The sequence below is a fragment of the Procambarus clarkii genome, chromosome 47 (genome assembly GCF_040958095.1).
Source record: "Procambarus clarkii isolate CNS0578487 chromosome 47, FALCON_Pclarkii_2.0, whole genome shotgun sequence".
NCBI classification, from domain to species: Eukaryota; Metazoa; Arthropoda; class Malacostraca; order Decapoda; family Cambaridae; genus Procambarus; species Procambarus clarkii.
In genome coordinates, this window is record NC_091196.1 from 30,073,523 (window position 1) to 30,092,482 (window position 18,960).

At 47.7% G+C, this 18,960-nt stretch overlaps 1 protein-coding gene across 1 annotated transcript in view; it reads right to left on the reverse strand.

The window, feature by feature from the left end:
- The window catches only part of LOC138350784 (uncharacterized), a 306,416-nt gene that overhangs the window by 269,996 nt on the left and 17,460 nt on the right, over positions 1-18,960 (reverse strand). Inside the window, exon 3 of the mRNA XM_069302195.1 lies at positions 10,034-10,156. Coding sequence (XP_069158296.1) covers positions 10,034-10,156 — 123 coding nt within the window. The remainder of the gene's footprint in view (positions 1-10,033; positions 10,157-18,960) is intronic.

The following is an 18,960-nucleotide window of genomic DNA, read 5'->3' on the forward strand; positions in this document are numbered from 1 at the left end:
GGGAAGGAAGAGAATGGAGAGGAGGGGAAGGAAGAGAATGGAGAGGAGGGGAAGGAAGAGAATGGAGAGGAGGGGAAGGAAGAGAATGGAGAGGAGGGGAAGGAAGAGAATGGAGAGGAGGGGAAGGAAGAGAATGGAGAGGAGGGGAAGGAAGAGAATGGAGAGGAGGGGAAGGAAGAGAATGGAGAGGAGGGGAAGGAAGAGAATGGAGAGGAGGGGAAGGAAGAGAATGGAGAGGAGGGGAAGGAAGAGAATGGAGAGGAGGGGAAGGAAGAGAATGGAGAGGAGGGGAAGGAAGAGAATGGAGAGGAGGGGAAGGAAGAGAATGGAGAGGAGGGGAAGGAAGAGAATGGAGAGGAGGGGAAGGAAGAGAATGGAGAGGAGGGGAAGGAAGAGAATGGAGAGGAGGGGAAGGAAGAGAATGGAGAGGAGGGGAAGGAAGAGAATGGAGAGGAGGGGAAGGAAGAGAATGGAGAGGAGGGGAAGGAAGAGAATGGAGAGGAGGGGAAGGAAGAGAATGGAGAGGAGGGGAAGGAAGAGAATGGAGAGGAGGGGAAGGAAGAGAATGGAGAGGAGGGGAAGGAAGAGAATGGAGAGGAGGGGAAGGAAGAGAATGGAGAGGAGGGGAAGGAAGAGAATGGAGAGGAGGGGAAGGAAGAGAATGGAGAGGAGGGGAAGGAAGAGAATGGAGAGGAGGGGAAGGAAGAGAATGGAGAGGAGGGGAAGGAAGAGAATGGAGAGGAGGGGAAGGAAGAGAATGGAGAGGAGGGGAAGGAAGAGAATGGAGAGGAGGGGAAGGAAGAGAATGGAGAGGAGGGGAAGGAAGAGAATGGAGAGGAGGGGAAGGAAGAGAATGGAGAGGAGGGGAAGGAAGAGAATGGAGAGGAGGGGAAGGAAGAGAATGGAGAGGAGGGGAAGGAAGAGAATGGAGAGGAGGGGAAGGAAGAGAATGGAGAGGAGGGGAAGGAAGAGAATGGAGAGGAGGGGAAGGAAGAGAATGGAGAGGAGGGGAAGGAAGAGAATGGAGAGGAGGGGAAGGAAGAGAATGGAGAGGAGGGGAAGGAAGAGAAGGGAGAGGAATCGTTGTTCTTAAAACAACGATTTCTTGTATGAAATCATTGCCATTTCTTAAAACAACGCGATTCCGCTCAAACGAAAATAATATAGTCTTCTGAAACCACCGTCAACCCCCCCTGAACCGGATACAAGTGCCTCAAGATTTGTATCTTCGGGAACTTGTATCTGCGCTTGCTGCGCAAAGATTTCCAAGTGACTTAAGAAGATAAGAATAAATGCCATTGCCGAAGTCCTATAGGAAGCCGTTCCTATTTATATCCACCCAAACATACAGCGTCCAGCCGGGCGAGTGCCACTATGATCTTTCTGTCGTAAACTGGTACATCTGGAACGGGAGGAGAAAGGGTGAGGAAGGGAGGGTGAGGAAGGGAGAGTGAGGAAGGAAGGGTGAGGAAGGGAGGGGTGAGGAAGGGAGGGTGAGGAAGGGAGGGCGAGGAAGGGAGGGTGAGGAAGGGAGGGCGAGGAAGGGAGGGTAAGGAAGGGAGGGACGGGGGAGAGGTGGAAGGGAGAATAGCATGAAAGAGTGATACAGAGATATCCCTTATAGCCGTTACAGTTATAAGATTGACTTCCTCAAATTTGTGATAAAGTGACGAGGGAAGTGATCAAAGTATTGTATAGCTACTCTAGCTACAGTCGATGGGTCACTCGATAAGCAAGCAAGCAAGCAACTTGGTGGTGGTGGTGGGAGCTGGTGTTGGGGATACACAGTCTACGAGAGCCAACTTTGTGTACCAAACAAGAACGTCTGATATGTCTCTCATGTAACCAACTTAGGTCTGGATTCTCTGCCTACATCCCAACTAATCTTCAGAAGGCATCTTCCACTCTGTCTAGTAACTGATTACCCTCAATGCTGTTTTTTTTTCAAAATTTGAATCACTCATTATTCAATACTCACAATTTTCAGTATTCACAATATTCAAAATGCTTCACTAAGGTAATTTAAAAACAAGCGACAGATGAACGAAACCACCTAACAAAACCCAAAACTTAAGACACTAACAATATTAATTTTTATACGAGATGCCATATTCTCTTACACTGAGAAATAGCAACACACACCCCCACATATTTGGGGTCGGACGCAGGATGGACTAGCTCGGCGTGAGAAAGGTTGAGCGACATAAGATATAAGGTTTCAAAGTGAGGCTTCGACGTTTCCCGTGAAGCCCTCTCACGTCTCCGGCTTGATATACGAGGCGTTGTAACTTTCCATAAAACTATTAATGACTTTGCGTCTATAAGGCTTCACTGAACGCATCTTAAGAACGCAAGTTCTGACAATAATGAGGGAGGGAACTATCAGGGGGAAAGCGCCAAGCCATTACGACTATATATATACCTTTTGGAAAGCGTCAGGATTTGGGAAGGGACGGGATGGGGGAAAGGAAGGAATGGTGTCACAACCACTTGGACGGTCGGGGATTGAACGCAGACCTGCATGAAGCAAGACCGTCGCTCTTCCGTCCAGCCCTAGTGGCTGGACGCTCCGACAATGATGAACTAACGAGCAATTCAAACCTACTCCAGAGATTCATATCTCCCTCTTTCTATACAAAGCAAATGCTTCAATAGAAACAAGTAACTAATTTTCCACCTCATCTCAACCGTGGACCAATGACAGATTTTGTGTAATGCTTCATTTAGTATTAAATTGGAGGCACTACGGGCTCACTATTGCCCGTGCTACTTGGAACTTTTTTGTTCTGGGTAGCGAATCTTTAACATTAAATTGGACTTCACGTGATTCCTGGTCCAGTCAACAGGAGACATCATCCCAAGTTCAACAACGAAGTGCCAAAGACTTCAAAGCCTGCAGGTTTGAACACAGTCCGAGAACTCTAAGCCAACGAGATCATACCTTACCTTGAGGTTACCTTGAGGTGCTTCCGGGGCTTAGCGTCCCCGCGGCCCGGTCGTCGACCAGGCCTCCTGGTTGCCGGACTGATCAACCAGGCTGTTGGACGCGGCTGCTCGCAGCCTGACGTATGAGTCACAGCCTGGTTGATCAGGTATCCTTTGGAGGTGCTTATCCAGTTCTCTCTTGAACACTGTGAGGGGTCGGCCAGTTATGCCCCTTATGTGTAGTGGAAGCGTTCATTCACAACGTTATGAAACAGCATTCTTGTAACAACGAATTCTTGAAACTGATTAGACAGGAAGTGATAATATTAATTTCTTCACAAAGAATGCCAAGTTAGTTTGTTTATTACTCACCCCATACCCATCCCGTGGGCGGTAGTGGACCCCATACCCATCCCGTGGGCGGTAGTGGACCCCATACCCATTACGTGGGCGGTAGTGGACCCCATACCCATTACGTGGGCGGTAGTGGACCCCATACCCAACCCGTGGGCGGTAGTGGACCCCATACCCATCCCGTGGGCGGTAGTGGACCCCATACCCATCCCGTGGGCGGTAGTGGACCCCATACCCATCCCGTGGGTGGTAGTGAATCCCATACCCATCCCGTGGGTGGTAGTGAACCCCATACCTAACCCGTTGGCGGTAGTGGACCCCATACCTAACCCGTGGGCGGTAGTGGACCCCATACCCATCCCATGGGCGGCAGTAGACCTGATATCCAACCCGTGGGCGGTAGTGGACCCCATATACAACCCGTGGGCGGTAGTGGACCCCATACCCATCCCATGGGCGGTAGTGGGAATGGGCTACAGACGTACATAATGAGCTCAGGAACTGAAAGATGACTTAGCTCTTATAAGTATAGCTCTCTAAGCTCTTTATACTTAGCTCTCTAAGTATAACAATCTTGTGAAGCGCGATAGGTTATCCGAGAGTTTTGTTCCGTAATCCGTCTCTTTTGAGGAAATAAAACGTAATATTATAATATTGATGATTGCGGTTGACTTTTATAACGTTTGAAGAATACCTCAACAACCCGATATATAATAAATTAACTTCATATAAATTCATGGTTGTCAAAATACAAATTTACACGACAATTGTTTGTAAACAAATTTAAAATCAAGTTCTTTCTTTCCTTATCATCATCTTCTCTCCCTCCGTTATTCGCGTCATCTCGCATTCCGATTTCATCACCTCCCTCGGCTATCAACAAGTGGAAGGCACTGAAAGAGGAGGTTGTGGAAGCCACCTCCATCCAGAACTAAAGGCCAGGGTTAGAATATTCAGAATAATCTGAATAATTCAGAATCTTCAAATTAGTAATTATTCTTAATTACTTCAGAATAATTCAATTATAAAGCAACAGTTATGACATGGCTCTTAGGCGGGACATAAAGAGGTAGACATCACTTTCCTTGTAGCCTACTAACCCTTTGGGCTAGACGGTAGAGCGAAGGTCTCGCTTCATGCAGGTCGGCGTTCAATTCCCCAAGTGGTTGGGCACCATTCCTACCCCCCACCTCGTTCTATCCTAGGTCCTTACCTCCCCAAGTGCTATATATTCATAATAGCTTAATACCTTCTGATAATTACCTCACCTCACTCCCCATAGACACCGTTAGGCCAGAACTGTTAGGTAAGTACCCCCTTAACTTTCTGTCTCCCTCCCTTAACTTTTTGCCTCCCTCCCTCCCCTAGCTCCCTCCCTTCCCCTAACCCACATACACCATCTCTCCCTCCCTCCCCTAGCTCCCTCCCTTCCCCTAACCCACATACACCATCTCTCCCTCCCTCCCCTAGCTCTCTCCCTTCCCCTAACCCACATACACCATCTCTCCCTCCCTCCCCTAGCTCTCTCCCTTCCCCTAACCCACATACACCATCTCTCCCTCCCTCCCCTAGCTCTCTCCCTTCCCCTAACCCACATACACCATCTCTCCCTCCCTCCCGGGGCTGGTATCGTATGTCGGTACGCTCTGCACTTAGCCTTCCTGCTCGTAATCTCCGTTTTTAACTACCAGAGAGCCTCCCAGATGTCCAGTGTTTGTTTATATCAGCCGGAGCACGTGGTCTATCTCTGCCCTTGGAAACCTTGATATTAAAAATCCTTTTGTTTCGTCCATCAACACCCATTACACCCCCCCCCTCGCTCTCCTCCCCCTATAACACCCATCTCCCACCCCCCCCATCTTCCCCCCACTGAACCCTTCCCCTCGAAATATCCTCCTTCCTCACACCCCTCGAAACTTGTTTCTCCCCCTCTCCCACGCCCCAAATACATCCCCCCCCTTCCCTCAATCCTCCCAAACAGACAACATCACATTGTACAACCATGACATTAGCATGTTTGGTCCATCCCTAAGCATGAAAAGCACCGCTTGTACAACCATAATACACAGCTGTTTGTGGTCCACACACCAACCATACACCTCACCTCAATTAAAATCTAAAAACCAAATTATGAGAATGTTTGGACATCAAACAAGTGAATTCCACGAGTCAGGACCTTCCAAATGGGCTTCAATTGCAGATGCTCTTCCAGCTGTGCAGAGATGTGTTTGCTGTGTTTGCAAACTAAACCTTCGTCTAACTACGTTTGGTGGGATGTAACCATTTGGTTTGTGAAGCCCATAGATTATCGACTCAAAAATAATTAGTATTTTGCAGTCGATATTATTATTTAATAAACAATGCATGTCGATTAAATAAACATGCATTGACTTTAACTAAAAGAAATTGAAATTATTTATTATTGTCACTGAAGATCAGTATATATATCAATATATTTTAACATTATTTTTCTTCATGAAAATCTTTGGAATCTTTATATTCAAGTTCGGAGTCTGTTTTGTTGTCAATACACAGCAAATCTTTTTATTTAAAGTGTAGGATTATTAAACAAACGTCACTCAGCTTCACACGAGTGTCACTTGCTTAGCTAAATGAACTACGGGGCTTCAGCTCCTGGGCCCCGGTATGTGCTTCTGTAGCCCTTTATAACCTAACCTTACCACAGGATGGGTATAGGGCCCAACTACAGCCCACGGGATGGGTATAGGGCCCAACTACAGCCCACGGGATGGGTATAGGGCCCAACTACAGCCCACGGGATGGGTATAGGGCCCAACTACAGCCCACGGGATGGGTATAGGGCTCAACTACAGCCCACGGGTTGGGTATAGGGCTCAACTACAGCCCACGGGATGGGTATAGGGCGCAAAATAAATGACTGAACCCACCGCCATATACAAGAACTATTACAATTCGCCTGTTGCTAACACTAGTGACGCTAATAGTCCATAGTGACGCTAATAGTCCATAGTGACGCTAATAGTCCATAGTGTTACTAACAGTCCCCAGTGTTACCAACAGTCCCCAGTGTTACCAACATTCCCCGGTGTTACCAACAGTCCCCAGTGTTACCAACAGTCCCCAGTGTTACCAACAGTCCCCAGTGTTACCAACAGTCCCCAGTGTTACCAACAGTCCCCAGTGTTACCAACAGTCCCCAGTGTTACCAACAGTCTAGTGTGTGCTTGTGTAACAAGCTGTGACAAACAAGCAAACAAGCACAAGCAGGGAGGGACCGGGACGTATCCTGTGGGTCTGTGAACCTTTCTTGCAACTCCGCCTCCGTGCTCCTTGATGACGTCACAACCCAGGAAAGGAGCAGAGGGGAGGTGAATGATCTTGAACTCCTTTGCGCTCGCGCGGGCAACCACTCGCTCGCGGTGGAACACGGCGCTCGCGACGGCGCTCGCGGTGGAACACGGCGCTCGCGGTGGAACACGGCGCTCGCGGTGGAACACGGCGCTCGCGGTGGAACACGGCGCTCGCGGTGGAACACGGCGCTCGCGGTGGAACACGGCGCTCGCGGTGGAACACGGCGCTCGCGGTGGAACACGGCGCTCGCGGTGGAACACGGCGCTCGCGGTGGAACACGGCGCTCGCGGTGGAACACGGCGCTCGCGGTGGAACACGGCGCTCGCGGTGGAACACGGCGCTCGCGGTGGAACACGGCGCTCGCGGTGGAACACGGCGCTCGCGGTGGAACACGGCGCTCGCGGTGGAACACGGCGCTCGCGGTGGAACACGGCGCTCGCGACTCTGATCCCTTAGGGCGATTAAAAAAAAAAATCAAGATACAGCTCCTGGTTCCTGGCACACGCCAGTTAGTCATGAATGGAGTTTGCCGTCAGTACTTTCACACACAGTGAGGTCTACCACGAGCTCATCAACTATTGAGTAAATGTAAACAAGGCCGCTATGATTAAAGAAAGATGTAGAGGTTTCGTAAGTAGTTGCGCAAAATGCTGGTCGAGTCCTGGTCTTAAGAGCTGTCGGTTCTTCTAAGAAACACGTGTTGCAACCCGGGGCCAGATTCATCAACCGGCTTAGCAATTTCTTCCGAACATGTGCATCTTTTCTCAACAAATGGCGGCTTTGTTTACATATAATGAGTTCGTGAGCGTGTTTATTGTTTACAACAATAAACAACATTTGATTGGGAAGTTTCGATGTTTGTAAACTGTTTAATACATGTAAACAAAGCCACCAAAGCTTGATGGAAGGTGTACACGTTCGCAAGTAGATGCGTTAATGAATCCTGGCCCTCAGGTCTATTCTGAGAGAGCTGGCCCTCAGGTCTATTCTGAGAGAGCTGCCCCTCAGGTCTGTTCTGAGAGCTGCCCCTCAGGTCTGTTCTGAGAGCTGGCCCTCAGGTCTGTTCTGAGAGCTGGCCCTCAGGTCTGTTCTGAGAGCTGGCCCTCAGGTCTGTTCTGAGAGCTGGCCCTCAGGTCTGTTCTGAGAGCTGGCCCTCAGGTCTGTTCTGAGAGCTGGCCCTCAGGTCTGTTCTGAGAGCTGGCCCTCAGGTCTGTTCTGAGAGCTGGCCCCTCAGGTCTGTTCTGAGAGCTGGCCCTCAGGTCTGTTCTGAGAGCTGCCCCTCAGGTCTATTCTGAGAGCTGACCCTCAGGTCTGTTCTGAGAGCTGGCCCTCAGGTCTGTTCTGAGAGCTGGCCCTCAGGTCTGTTCTGAGAGCTGGCCCTCAGGTCTGTTCTGAGAGCTGCCCCTCAGGTCTGTTCTGAGAGCTGGCCCTTCAGGTCTGTTCTGAGAGCTGGCCCTCAGGTCTGTTCTGAGAGCTGGCCCTCAGGTCTGTTCTGAGAGCTGGCCCTCAGGTCTGTTCTGAGAGCTGGCCCTCAGGTCTGTTCTGAGAGCTGGCCCCTCAGGTCTGTTCTGAGAGCTGGCCCCTCAGGTCTGTTCTGAAAGCTGCCCCTCAGGTCTGTTCTGAGAGCTGGCCCCTCAGGTCTGTTCTAAGAGCTGGCCCTCAGGTCTGTTCTGAGAGCTGGCCCTCAGGTCTGTTCTGAGAGCTGGCCCTCAGGTCTGTTCTGAGAGCTGGCCCTCAGGTCTGTTCTGAGAGCTGGCCCCTCAGGTCTGTTCTGAGAGCTGGCCCCTCAGGTCTGTTCTGAAAGCTGCCCCTCAGGTCTGTTCTGAGAGCTGGCCCTCAGGTCTGTTCTGAGAGCTAACACCACCTCATTACTGGTTGAATTTGCTGTTTCAAAATGTCCCGAATAGCCACCAAGGCATACTACAGGAGTGTACATACTCCTGTACATAGGAGACATATTACAAAGCATACCCACCAGAGGGCCCAACAGGATACCCACCAGAGGGCCCAACACGATACCCACCAGAGGGCCCAACAGGATACCCACCAGAGGGCCCTACAGGATACCCACCAGAGGGCCCTACACGATACCCACCAGAGGGCCCTACAGGATACCCACCAGAGGGGCCCTACAGGATACCCACCAGAGGGGCCCTACAGGATACCCACCAGAGGGGCCCTACAGGATACCCACCAGAGGGCCCTACAGGATACCCACCAGAGGGGCCCTACAGGATACCCACCAGAGGGGCCCAACACGATACCCACCAGAGGGCCCAACAGGATACCCACCAGAGGGCCCTACAGGATACCCACCAGAGGGCCCTACACGATACCCACCAGAGGCCCTACAGGATACCCACCAGAGGGGCCCTACAGGATACCCACCAGAGGGGCCCTACAGGATACCCACCAGAGGGGCCCTACAGGATACCCACCAGAAGGGCCCTACAGGATACCCACCAGAGGGCCCTACAGGATACCCACCAGAGGGCCCTACACGATACCCACCAGAGGGCCCTACAGGATACCCACCAGAGGGCCCTACAGGATACCCACCAGAGGGGCCCTACAGGATACCCACCAGAGGGGCCCTACAGGATACCCACCAGAGGGCCCTACAGGATACCCACCAGAGGGCCCAACACGATACCCACCAGAGGGCCCTACAGGATACCCACCAGAGGGCCGAACACGATACCCACCAGAGGGCCCACCCCAATATCCCACTCAACCCTTCCAAACTTGCAGCCAAGTTTGGAAGGGTTGGCTACAAGTTTACCAAGTACCTACCTTGTACTTACCAAGTACATACCAAAATACTTTATACCAAGTACTTACCTTGACCTCAAGGCAAGTATCCAGCGCGGCACTGTTTTAGAAAAACGGCTCTCAAGAAATAATTTCCATTTCCCTACGCTTGTCTAGTTTTTCCTGCTATTTTGCAGGAAACATTTAATTCCTGCATTTAAACAAGATAAAGCTAGTGATGCGTGATATTTCCGTCTCTAAATCCATCCTGTTGGTGACCGGTCCTGCTTTTCCCGAGTTGGTTGTAATCCTATCCATCTTTCCTAGGTTGGTTAGAATCCTATCCATATTTCCTAGGTTGGTTAGAATCCTATCCATATTTCCTAGGTTGGTTAGAATCCTATCCATATTTCCTAGGTTAGAATCCTACCCATGTTTCCTAGGTTGGTTAGAATCCTACCCATGTTTCCTAGGCTGGTTAGAATCCTACCCATGTTTCATAGGCTGGTTAGAATCCTATCCATATTTCCTAGGTTGGTTACAATCCTACCCATGTTTCCTAGGTTGGTTAGAATCCTACCCATGTTTCCTAGGTTGGTTACAATCCTACCCATGTTTCCTAGGTTGGTTACAATCCTACCCATGTTTCCTAGGTTGGTTAGAACCTTACCTGTATCTTTTGGGTTGGATGTGATCTGTTCCGTGCTCTTCGGGTTGGTCCTGAGCTTGACTGTCTAAGTTGTTTTGATCTTTTTCCCCCACAGGTTTCTCTCTATCGTGTCGTTTGGCATAAACGTGCAAGAAACGGAACAATTTTAACATATTTAACTTTAGGGGGGAACATAAGAAATGCTGGTTTGGAAAATAGGGTTGTGGTTGAATGGAACGAGTTTTTAACTAGCATTACTCAGTTTAGCAGGTTTCAAAACTTCTTTCCAGTTCTATGGTCATTCGATCCGATTGGATAAGTATGTGTGCGGTGGTGGTGGTGGTTTTAGGCATGACCAGCTTAGTATTGGGTTATAGGCCTACTGCGGAGTTCCATACATTTCATATTCTTATGTACGAATGTCAAGGAAAGTGGTCTGTAGTCCATGACTCTCCGTCAGTACCCCCTTTGAATCTAAACCTACTAGAGTAAACATTGCAATATTTCCCACATGGCGGTCAAGCAAGACAAGAACGTGCAGTATTGCCATATTTTTCTAGTTCAAATCAGGACCAAGATTCATCAAGGATTTACACATTCCTCTAAGAAACCTATACGTCTTTCTTTAAATATGGCAGCTTTCTTTACATTTATTAAGCCATTTACGTGCTTTTAAAATATTAATTATAAATATTAATTTTCAACTCCACAATCTAAGGTAGTTATTGTTATAAACAACCTCGTAGTGCTTTGGAGCTAATAAACTTTTTAATAAATGTAAGCAAGACTTAAGTAAGTATAAGCAAGCAAGGTCGTAAGCAAGGCTTGAATACGACCTTGCTTACTTATAAGCAATTATGCTTACTCATAATTACTTATGAGTAAGTAATTATCAACGAAGGCACCAAGGCAGGAAGATTATGCAGCACTGTCTAGGTCACGAGGTATTCAAAAGGCGCTAAGTATCCTTTAAGAAGCCAATACGAGAACATAATGACATAAGGCGAACAATATCAAAGGTATCGGAATCCTTGAGGATGCTAAGAGGAGACGACCGGGAACATCAAGAAAGCAAGAGACTCGAACATCTAAAATATCATGCCAAACAGTTGTAAGACTGTCCACCTGGTTACAGGTGGACAGTCTTGTCCTACACTGTGACAGTATGTCCTACACTGTCACCGTTGTCCTGCAAAGCGGGACAACACAGTTAAGACATAAAAGGTGGCGGACAGTGTTCCATTAAGTGACCATAAGACAGTCGGGTATGATCGATATGCAACCAAGCCTGAACCGTCATGCAACGCCTATTACAGTGGCAGAAGGAAGGGCAAGAAGATGCATAATTGCTTGTTGAACGAGGGGGGATCATACTTAAGTGAATGCAGTTTACTACCTGTTACGCCAGCCCAACTACCACGCCAATGATTGCGCATAACAGCAAGAATGATCAGATAAAAATCTGAATAGGGTACCCCTCTTCCTATAAAATGTTGCAAATACAAATGGACTCATCTGCGGAGGCGTCAGCTACAATGACAAAGGAATGGTGACAGAGAAAACAGCTCACGAAGAGAGCATACAAAATAGCATAAAGATCTGCCATGAAGATGCTAGACGGCTCATATAGATCCGGTTAGGATAAACAACAGAGTATCTAACACTGTCGGCAGACTTGGACCCATCAGTGGACAGAGCAGCAAAATCTGAACGAGAAACGTTTATGGAAATGGCTTCTCAAAACTAAGGAGGATAAAAGAGGGTAGAAGTCTTCACACCATGTGGGTTAGGGTCCAGCAAAATTTCACCAGTGTGACGACCTTTCACAGAGGGGAACCGGGAACAGCATAGTGAAGAGATGCTGCTATGCGAACTGCGAGACAGTTTACTAAACGAGTCACCCTCGCAGTAAAAAGAAGGTGGCGAGAGGGCTTCCCCCCGGAGGAGCAACAGCTATCAAACGGCAGAAGCGCAAGTGGGAATGGTGGAAGGACAGCACGAGGTCGCAGTAGTGATCACCACGATCGTGTAGAGACAGGACGCCAGTGCCAACATACAAGCTCTGGATGAACAAAAGGCAGCAGAGTTGAGGCAGAGCCCAGCACGAAGATGACGAAGGATTGTGGAAGAGGCTGAGGAATAGGCAGGGCAGCCATAATCCAATTTAAAGGGAACAAGATTGGAGTTCAAATAGTGTGTGTGATTATCAGCACTCCCAAGATGTATGGATGAAGGATGCGAGTCTAGTTCTTTACCAACCAGCACCGGGTCTGCCTCAACTGAACCATGGAGGGGAGGGAGGAGCCACAAGTCCCAATCAAATTTCCCTGCAATCTTATAGACCATTTTCTAAATGTGAGGGCAGAGGGGTATCAACTGTGGGGTTTGGAGACATTAGACTAACACTCATGTTTAGCTGTATGAATTGCCCTTGGGATCACTGCACTCACCTTCCGATACAAAAGAAAAAGACTCCTCCGGCGACGGTGCTTCTTCCAGACTGCCCACTTACAGCACACAGTCCACCAAGGGGCACACACGTCTATGCCCCATGTCTTAATTTGAAAGGCCTCTTGCAGAGGCGTGAATGGAGCACTTGGCACCAGCAAGAATTACAGAGGACGGTAGGGGGTCTACTATCAAAGGAGACTAACTACCGTAAAGGAATGAGTATAAACGTGAGGAGGGCCGAGTATATATGTCAACTTGCCGTACAGGATGACCATGAGCCTTGAATACATGTGCATCCTGATGGCAGACCCTGAGGTCTCTACCCCTCTTCTCAACATGGGGTGGAAGCAGGATGGTGCCAATGCTGGCATTCAACAAGATGCTTTTTAAGACCCAAACTTGGGCCTCACCAGTGGGAACGAGGGCCGCCAGGTGAGCTCCCTGGCTGCGGGGCTTCAGACGACATGGGTGCCAGTCTGGGATGGAGTAAACTGAATCCGAGCATCCACACAATCAACCAGATGTCTGTGTGTGAGGAAATCATTAGTGGGAATTCTGATCGCAGTATACATCAACGTATTGGACCATGTAGCATGGGCCAAACAAGTCCTGAAATGTACGTACTTGCGATGCCTCGGACCACCGGTGCGTACGGTGCCTCGGGCCACTGGGTATGCAAAAGGTGCCATAGTAACCACCAAATAATTGGTCACTCCAGGTAATCAGGGTAGACATCACGGGAGACACGTCAGTCGACCCTGCTAAGGAAGTTGCAAGGAGAGGGAGAAGACCTGAAGGGGGAGTCTTAGACAAAGACTGGTCTCTGCCCAACACAGCTGAGCTATGAAGCCCCGATCTTCCAGCCCGATCCGCCTCAAGGATCCTGGTCGCTTACCCAATTGAGGTTAAGAGGATATATGAACAGAAGAAAACATAAAACCAAGAGAGACAATTTTCCCAGTTCAGTGCCCCACACCCATCAGAGTACCAATTGCTCCTCTACACTCAAAGCAGAGGTGCAACAGGTACTCTGAGAGAGAACTCTTATCAACATCAGAGGCCCGAGACTGTTCAACACGCTTCCACTACACATAAGGGGCATAACTGGTCGACCCCTCACAGTGTTCAAAAGAGAACTGGATAAGGACCTCCAAAGGATTCCTGATCACCCAGGCTGTGATTCTTATGTCAGTCTGCGAGCAGCCATGTCAAACAACCTGGTTGACCAGACTATCATCCCGAAGGACTGGTCGGGGACCGGGCCGCGAGGACCTTGACTCCCGGAACCACCTCAAGGTTTGGAGCACAAGCGGAGGTAACATTGGCAAGTAACCCAAAGATAACTGGAACAGTATTCGTGAGTATAACCAATGAATGGTTAGGCCAGGCATAGGGCTAACAGGACACGAGCCGATTGGTCTCAGGTGGATCACACTGTACCTTTCCCCTCCCCCCCTTCCCAACCAACGAAGCACGTTGATCCTTCCCAGTGAATTACGAACGATATAGTGGTTTCGTAAGCATTTACATAGCTGCTCAAATACTGGCCTAGACAGCTTTCCTTAGCCCAGAACGAACACTCTAGTACCAGAACTCCATAAATATTTATACTAGGATAAAAGGTATAATTATACAGATAGGCACAGATATGTTGATGTAACTGCGCGTTTTAATTAAATAGAAACGGAGGTGGCACTGTAGCCCGTTACATGACTCAAGGCAAAAGAGCCCATGTTTTTTCATGGTTGGATGGGATAGCAATTACAGTGCAGTAAAATTTACCTTAAATGTACCTTATAATTATACATATATATATATATATATATATATATATATATATATATATATATATATATATATATATATATATATGTCGTACCTAGTAGCCAGAACTCACTTCTCAGCCTACTATTCAAGGCCCGATTTGCCTAATAAGCCAAGTTTTCCTGAATTAATATATTTACTATAATTTTTTTCTTATGAAATGATAAAGCAACCCATTTCTCAATGTATGAGGTCAATTTTTTTTTATTGGAGTAAAAATTAACGTAGATATATGACCGAACCTAACCAACCCTACCTAACCTAACCTAACCTATATTTATAGGTAAGGTTAGGTTAGGTAGCCAAAAAAAGCTAGGTTAGGTTAGGTTAGGTAGGTTAGGTAGACGAAAAAACATTAATTCATGAAAACTAGGCTTATTAGGCAAATCGGGCCTTGAATAGTAGGCTGAGAAGTGCGTTCTGGCTATTAGGTACGACATATATATATATATATATATATACACACACACACACACACACACAGCTTTCCCTGGAGGGTTACTTGCGTGTAGGCGTGTATGTGTTATACATCCTGGTCATAAAATGGTAAGCATAAGCCCGTTGCTCTATCCACTGCGCACCAATAATATGAAAGGCTTCCAGAGCCATGCAGCTACGGGTAGACCAGTACAGTATACCACCTGCCCACTTAACTGCCAATTCGCGTACATCTGATACCCCCTTTTTTATGTTCCTCGAAGTGCTCCTTTATCAGACACTGATTGCCACTGTCATAGTCATTAACACATTTCCAGTCTCTGTCATTAACACTGTTGCTGTCAAAACCACTGTCACTCATTAACAGTTACTGGGCATGACTTGCGTCATTGTCGTTACCAGTCACTGTCATTACCGCAAGTATCGTCATTTCCGCTGACACCGTCACACATGCCGTGTCACGACCTCTCTCTCTCGCTGAGCTGTGAATGTTGCACCAATGTTGCACGAATGTTGCACGAATGTTTTGCTGGTACAACATTTGCTAGTACTGGTTTTACATGTTTTAGTTCATTAATGAACTCGAGGTAGACATTCAGAAATCTTAATAGAGTAAATTAGTCGTGTTCTTTTTTTTCCAGCTCTGTTGAAGCATGTATTTTGCTTTCTATATAATGTATGAGAGCTTAAGATAGATAGGTAAAGAGCAGTATGACTGTCAATTGATCACTGTCTCAGGTCTTGGGGGATTTGTCATCTTTGTTCTAATTAGCTGTGACTTCAGTGTCTGCGTTAGCAGTTGTAAAAAAAAAAAACGGGATTTATGTCAAAGTGTTTGGAGTGAATGGGCAAGTTAATGGTGACAGCCTTTGTGTTAAGACATGGGAAGTGGGGAGGGGTGCTGTCATCCTTAATAGTGTACGATGATCTGTGGGTGACAAAATGATCACTAACTAGGTCGTCTTGTACGAACGGTCAATATAGACATCAGCATGAGCGAGGTTATGTTATGTTAAAGTTTTCTTCTACCCACACAGTCTGCGATGAATGTTAAGGAGAGTTAAAAATCAGTTAAGCATCATCTCTCAGAGATATTTAACAAAAACATTACCGTTTATGATTGTTGTGGCGCCTGTCGTGTCCAATATTAAAGTCACCAGGAGCGATATTCTGATGGGCGAATTGATGATGAGGCAGCGCCTCCCACGCTGTGAGTGGACACACCGTCATAGCAGCATATACAACACTCCCCAATAGGAAGAAAACCCGCTGGGTTGTTCATCCTGTCAACTTTCTCAAGTGAAGAGCTCCTAATTTATATTATTTACCAACCCTCAAATTTACAGTGTCTTTGCTGGAGGAAAATAGGGGTGTAGAAACTTTTATAAACATATGCATATTCCTGAACAAATCCACAAGAGCCGTGATGAGGATTCGAACCTGCGTCCGGGAGCATCCCAGACACTGCCTTAATTCCTCTTCCTCTAATATTCCTCTTCCTGAGCTCAAGCAGTATAGTAATCATCATAATTCACATATTTATAATGTCTCTTGCGATGGGCTTATAGTTTCTCAGGTCAGCCAGTCCTCTCGAGTTGCCATAACAGAAAAAATGGCGTGCTAAAACACCCGAATTTAACCTAACCTAACCTACCCCATAGAAAACTAGAATGTTTGGCAACCGCAATAATTGATAGTACCCTATTATTTATTCGTATTGGGATTTTGAGGTCAAAATGAGGTGTATATATACACTATGCAACAGTTCACTAGACCTATCAACAGAGTGCAATCATCTTGTTCCTCGTCTAACTTTGGAAAGAAAGATTCTTGGTGTTTTGCAATCAGCTTCGCTTTCCTTCTCTAACATGGCAACTAGGAAGACAGGCGAAGAAGGACATATTGCATACTTGAACCTTTCACTGTTGCATTCATTACACTGCCCCCCCCCCTCTTCTTTCCCCCTTGCAGCTGGAGCAGTGAGGCAGAAGTAGACCAAACTGTGTACCGACGGGAACAGTTTAATCAATCCGCCGGTAGACAATTACGCAATATAATTAATCCTCTCGATAATCCACTCAGTAATCCTCCTTTGAGAGTTAAGATACTGAATATTGGAACAGGCCACACACACACACACACACACACACACACACACACACACACACAGACACACACTAGGGCGAGCCGAGACATCGCGTTTTACCTCTTCAACTTCCGCCTTTTTTCTTCCTCCTCCTCCTCCCCCTTTCCCGTTCTATTTATCTAATTTCACGTCTTTCATTCATTTCCCCCTTTCCATCTGCCCGCTTGTGCCCCTTTCCACCAGCTAAACCCGCCTTTCCCACCGACCAAACAACTCTGCTATTCCTCTTGCCTACATTCCCTTGAACGAAAACACCCCTTCCCTTACCTTACTATTCTTCCTTCCCCTATTACCCGGCACCCCCTAATATATTATTTCCCCTACCATTCCCATGGTACCCCCTCTCCCCCTAATCCTCAATTATCTTCCATTTCCCCTACCATCCCCACCCCTCTCCTGCTAACATTGCCCCCTCCCCTTACCCTTCACTTACCTTACCCTCCCCCCACCCCACCCTTTTCTCCTCCCTTCAGTCCCCCTCCTCCCCCCCCCCCTCATCCCTTCTAGTTTCAACCCCGTCCCTTCACGGAGCTCTGAAGATAACCAGGATAGCATGATCCATTAATTATATCCCACTCAGGACTCCTGAAGGAGCGGACCGAGCCGGGGTCCTGATTGCAGAGTCGATTAGACTGACCCTCGAAGAAGCTGTTATTTATCATCTGCGATATGTATTTGGCAATGAAATAAATCTTAGGTAACAGAGGAGTGTTTTGTGGGTGTTCACTTTGACTGTGTGTGTGTGTGTGTGTGTGTGTGTGTGTGTGTGTGTGTGTGTGTGTGTGTGTGTGTGTGTGTGTGTGTGTGTGTGTGTGTACTCACCTAGTTGTGTTTGCGGGGGTTGAGCTCTGGCTCTTTGGTCCCGCCTCTCAACCGTCAATCAACAGGTGTACAGACTCCTGAGCCTATTGGGCTCTATCATATCTACACTTGAAACTGTGTATGGAGTCAGCCTCCACCAGTGGGGAGCCGGTCGGCCGAGCGGACAGCACGCGGGACTTGTGATCCTGTGGTCCTGGGTCCAATCCCAGGCGCCGGCGAGAAACAATGGGCAGAGTTTCTTTCACCCTATGCCCCTGTTACCAAGCAGTAAATTAGGTACCTGAGTGTTAGTCAGCTGTCACGAGCTGCTTCCTGTGGGTGGAGGCCTGGTCGAGGACCGGGCCGCGGGGACACTAAAGCCCCGAAATCATCTCAAGATAACTTCAAGATAACCACATCTCTTCCTAATGCATTCCATTTGTCCACCACTCTGACACTAAAAAAGTTCTTTCTAATATCTCTGTGGCTCATTTGGGTGCTCAGTTTCCACCTGTGTCCCCTAGTGCGTGTGCCCCTTGTGTTAAATAGCCTGTCTTTATCTACCCTATCAATTCCCTTGAGAATCTTGAATGTGGTGATCATGTCCACCCTAACTCTTCTGTCTTCCAGCGAAGTGAGGTTTAATTCCCGTAGTCTCTCCTCGTAGCTCATACCTCTCAGCTCGGGTACTAGTCTGGTGGCAAACCTTTGAACCTTTTCCAGTTTAGTCTTATCCTTGACTAGATATCGATTCCATGCTGGGGCTGCATACTCCAGGACTGGCCTGACATATGTGGTATACAAAGTTCTGAATGATTCTTTACACAAGTTTCTGAATGCCGTTCGTATGTTGGCCAGCCTGGCATATGCCGCTGATGTTATCCTCTTGATATGGGCTGCAGGAGACAGGTCTGACGTGATATCAACTCCCAAGTCTTTTTCTTTCTCTGACTCCTGAAGAATTTCCTCTCCCAGATGATATTTTGTATATGGCCTCCTGCTCCCTACACCTATCTTCATTACATTACATTTGGTTGGGTTAAACTCTAATAACCATTTGTTCGACCATTCCTTCAGCTTGTCTAGGTCTTCTTGAAGCCTCAAACAGTCGTCTTCTGTCTTAATCCTTCTTATAATATTGGCATCGTCCGCAAACATTGAGAGAAATGAATCTATACCCTCCGGGAGATCATTTACATATATCAGAAACAAGATAGGACCGAGTACAGAGCCCTGTGGGACTCCACTGGTGACTTCACGCTAATCGGAGGTCTCACCCCTCACCTTA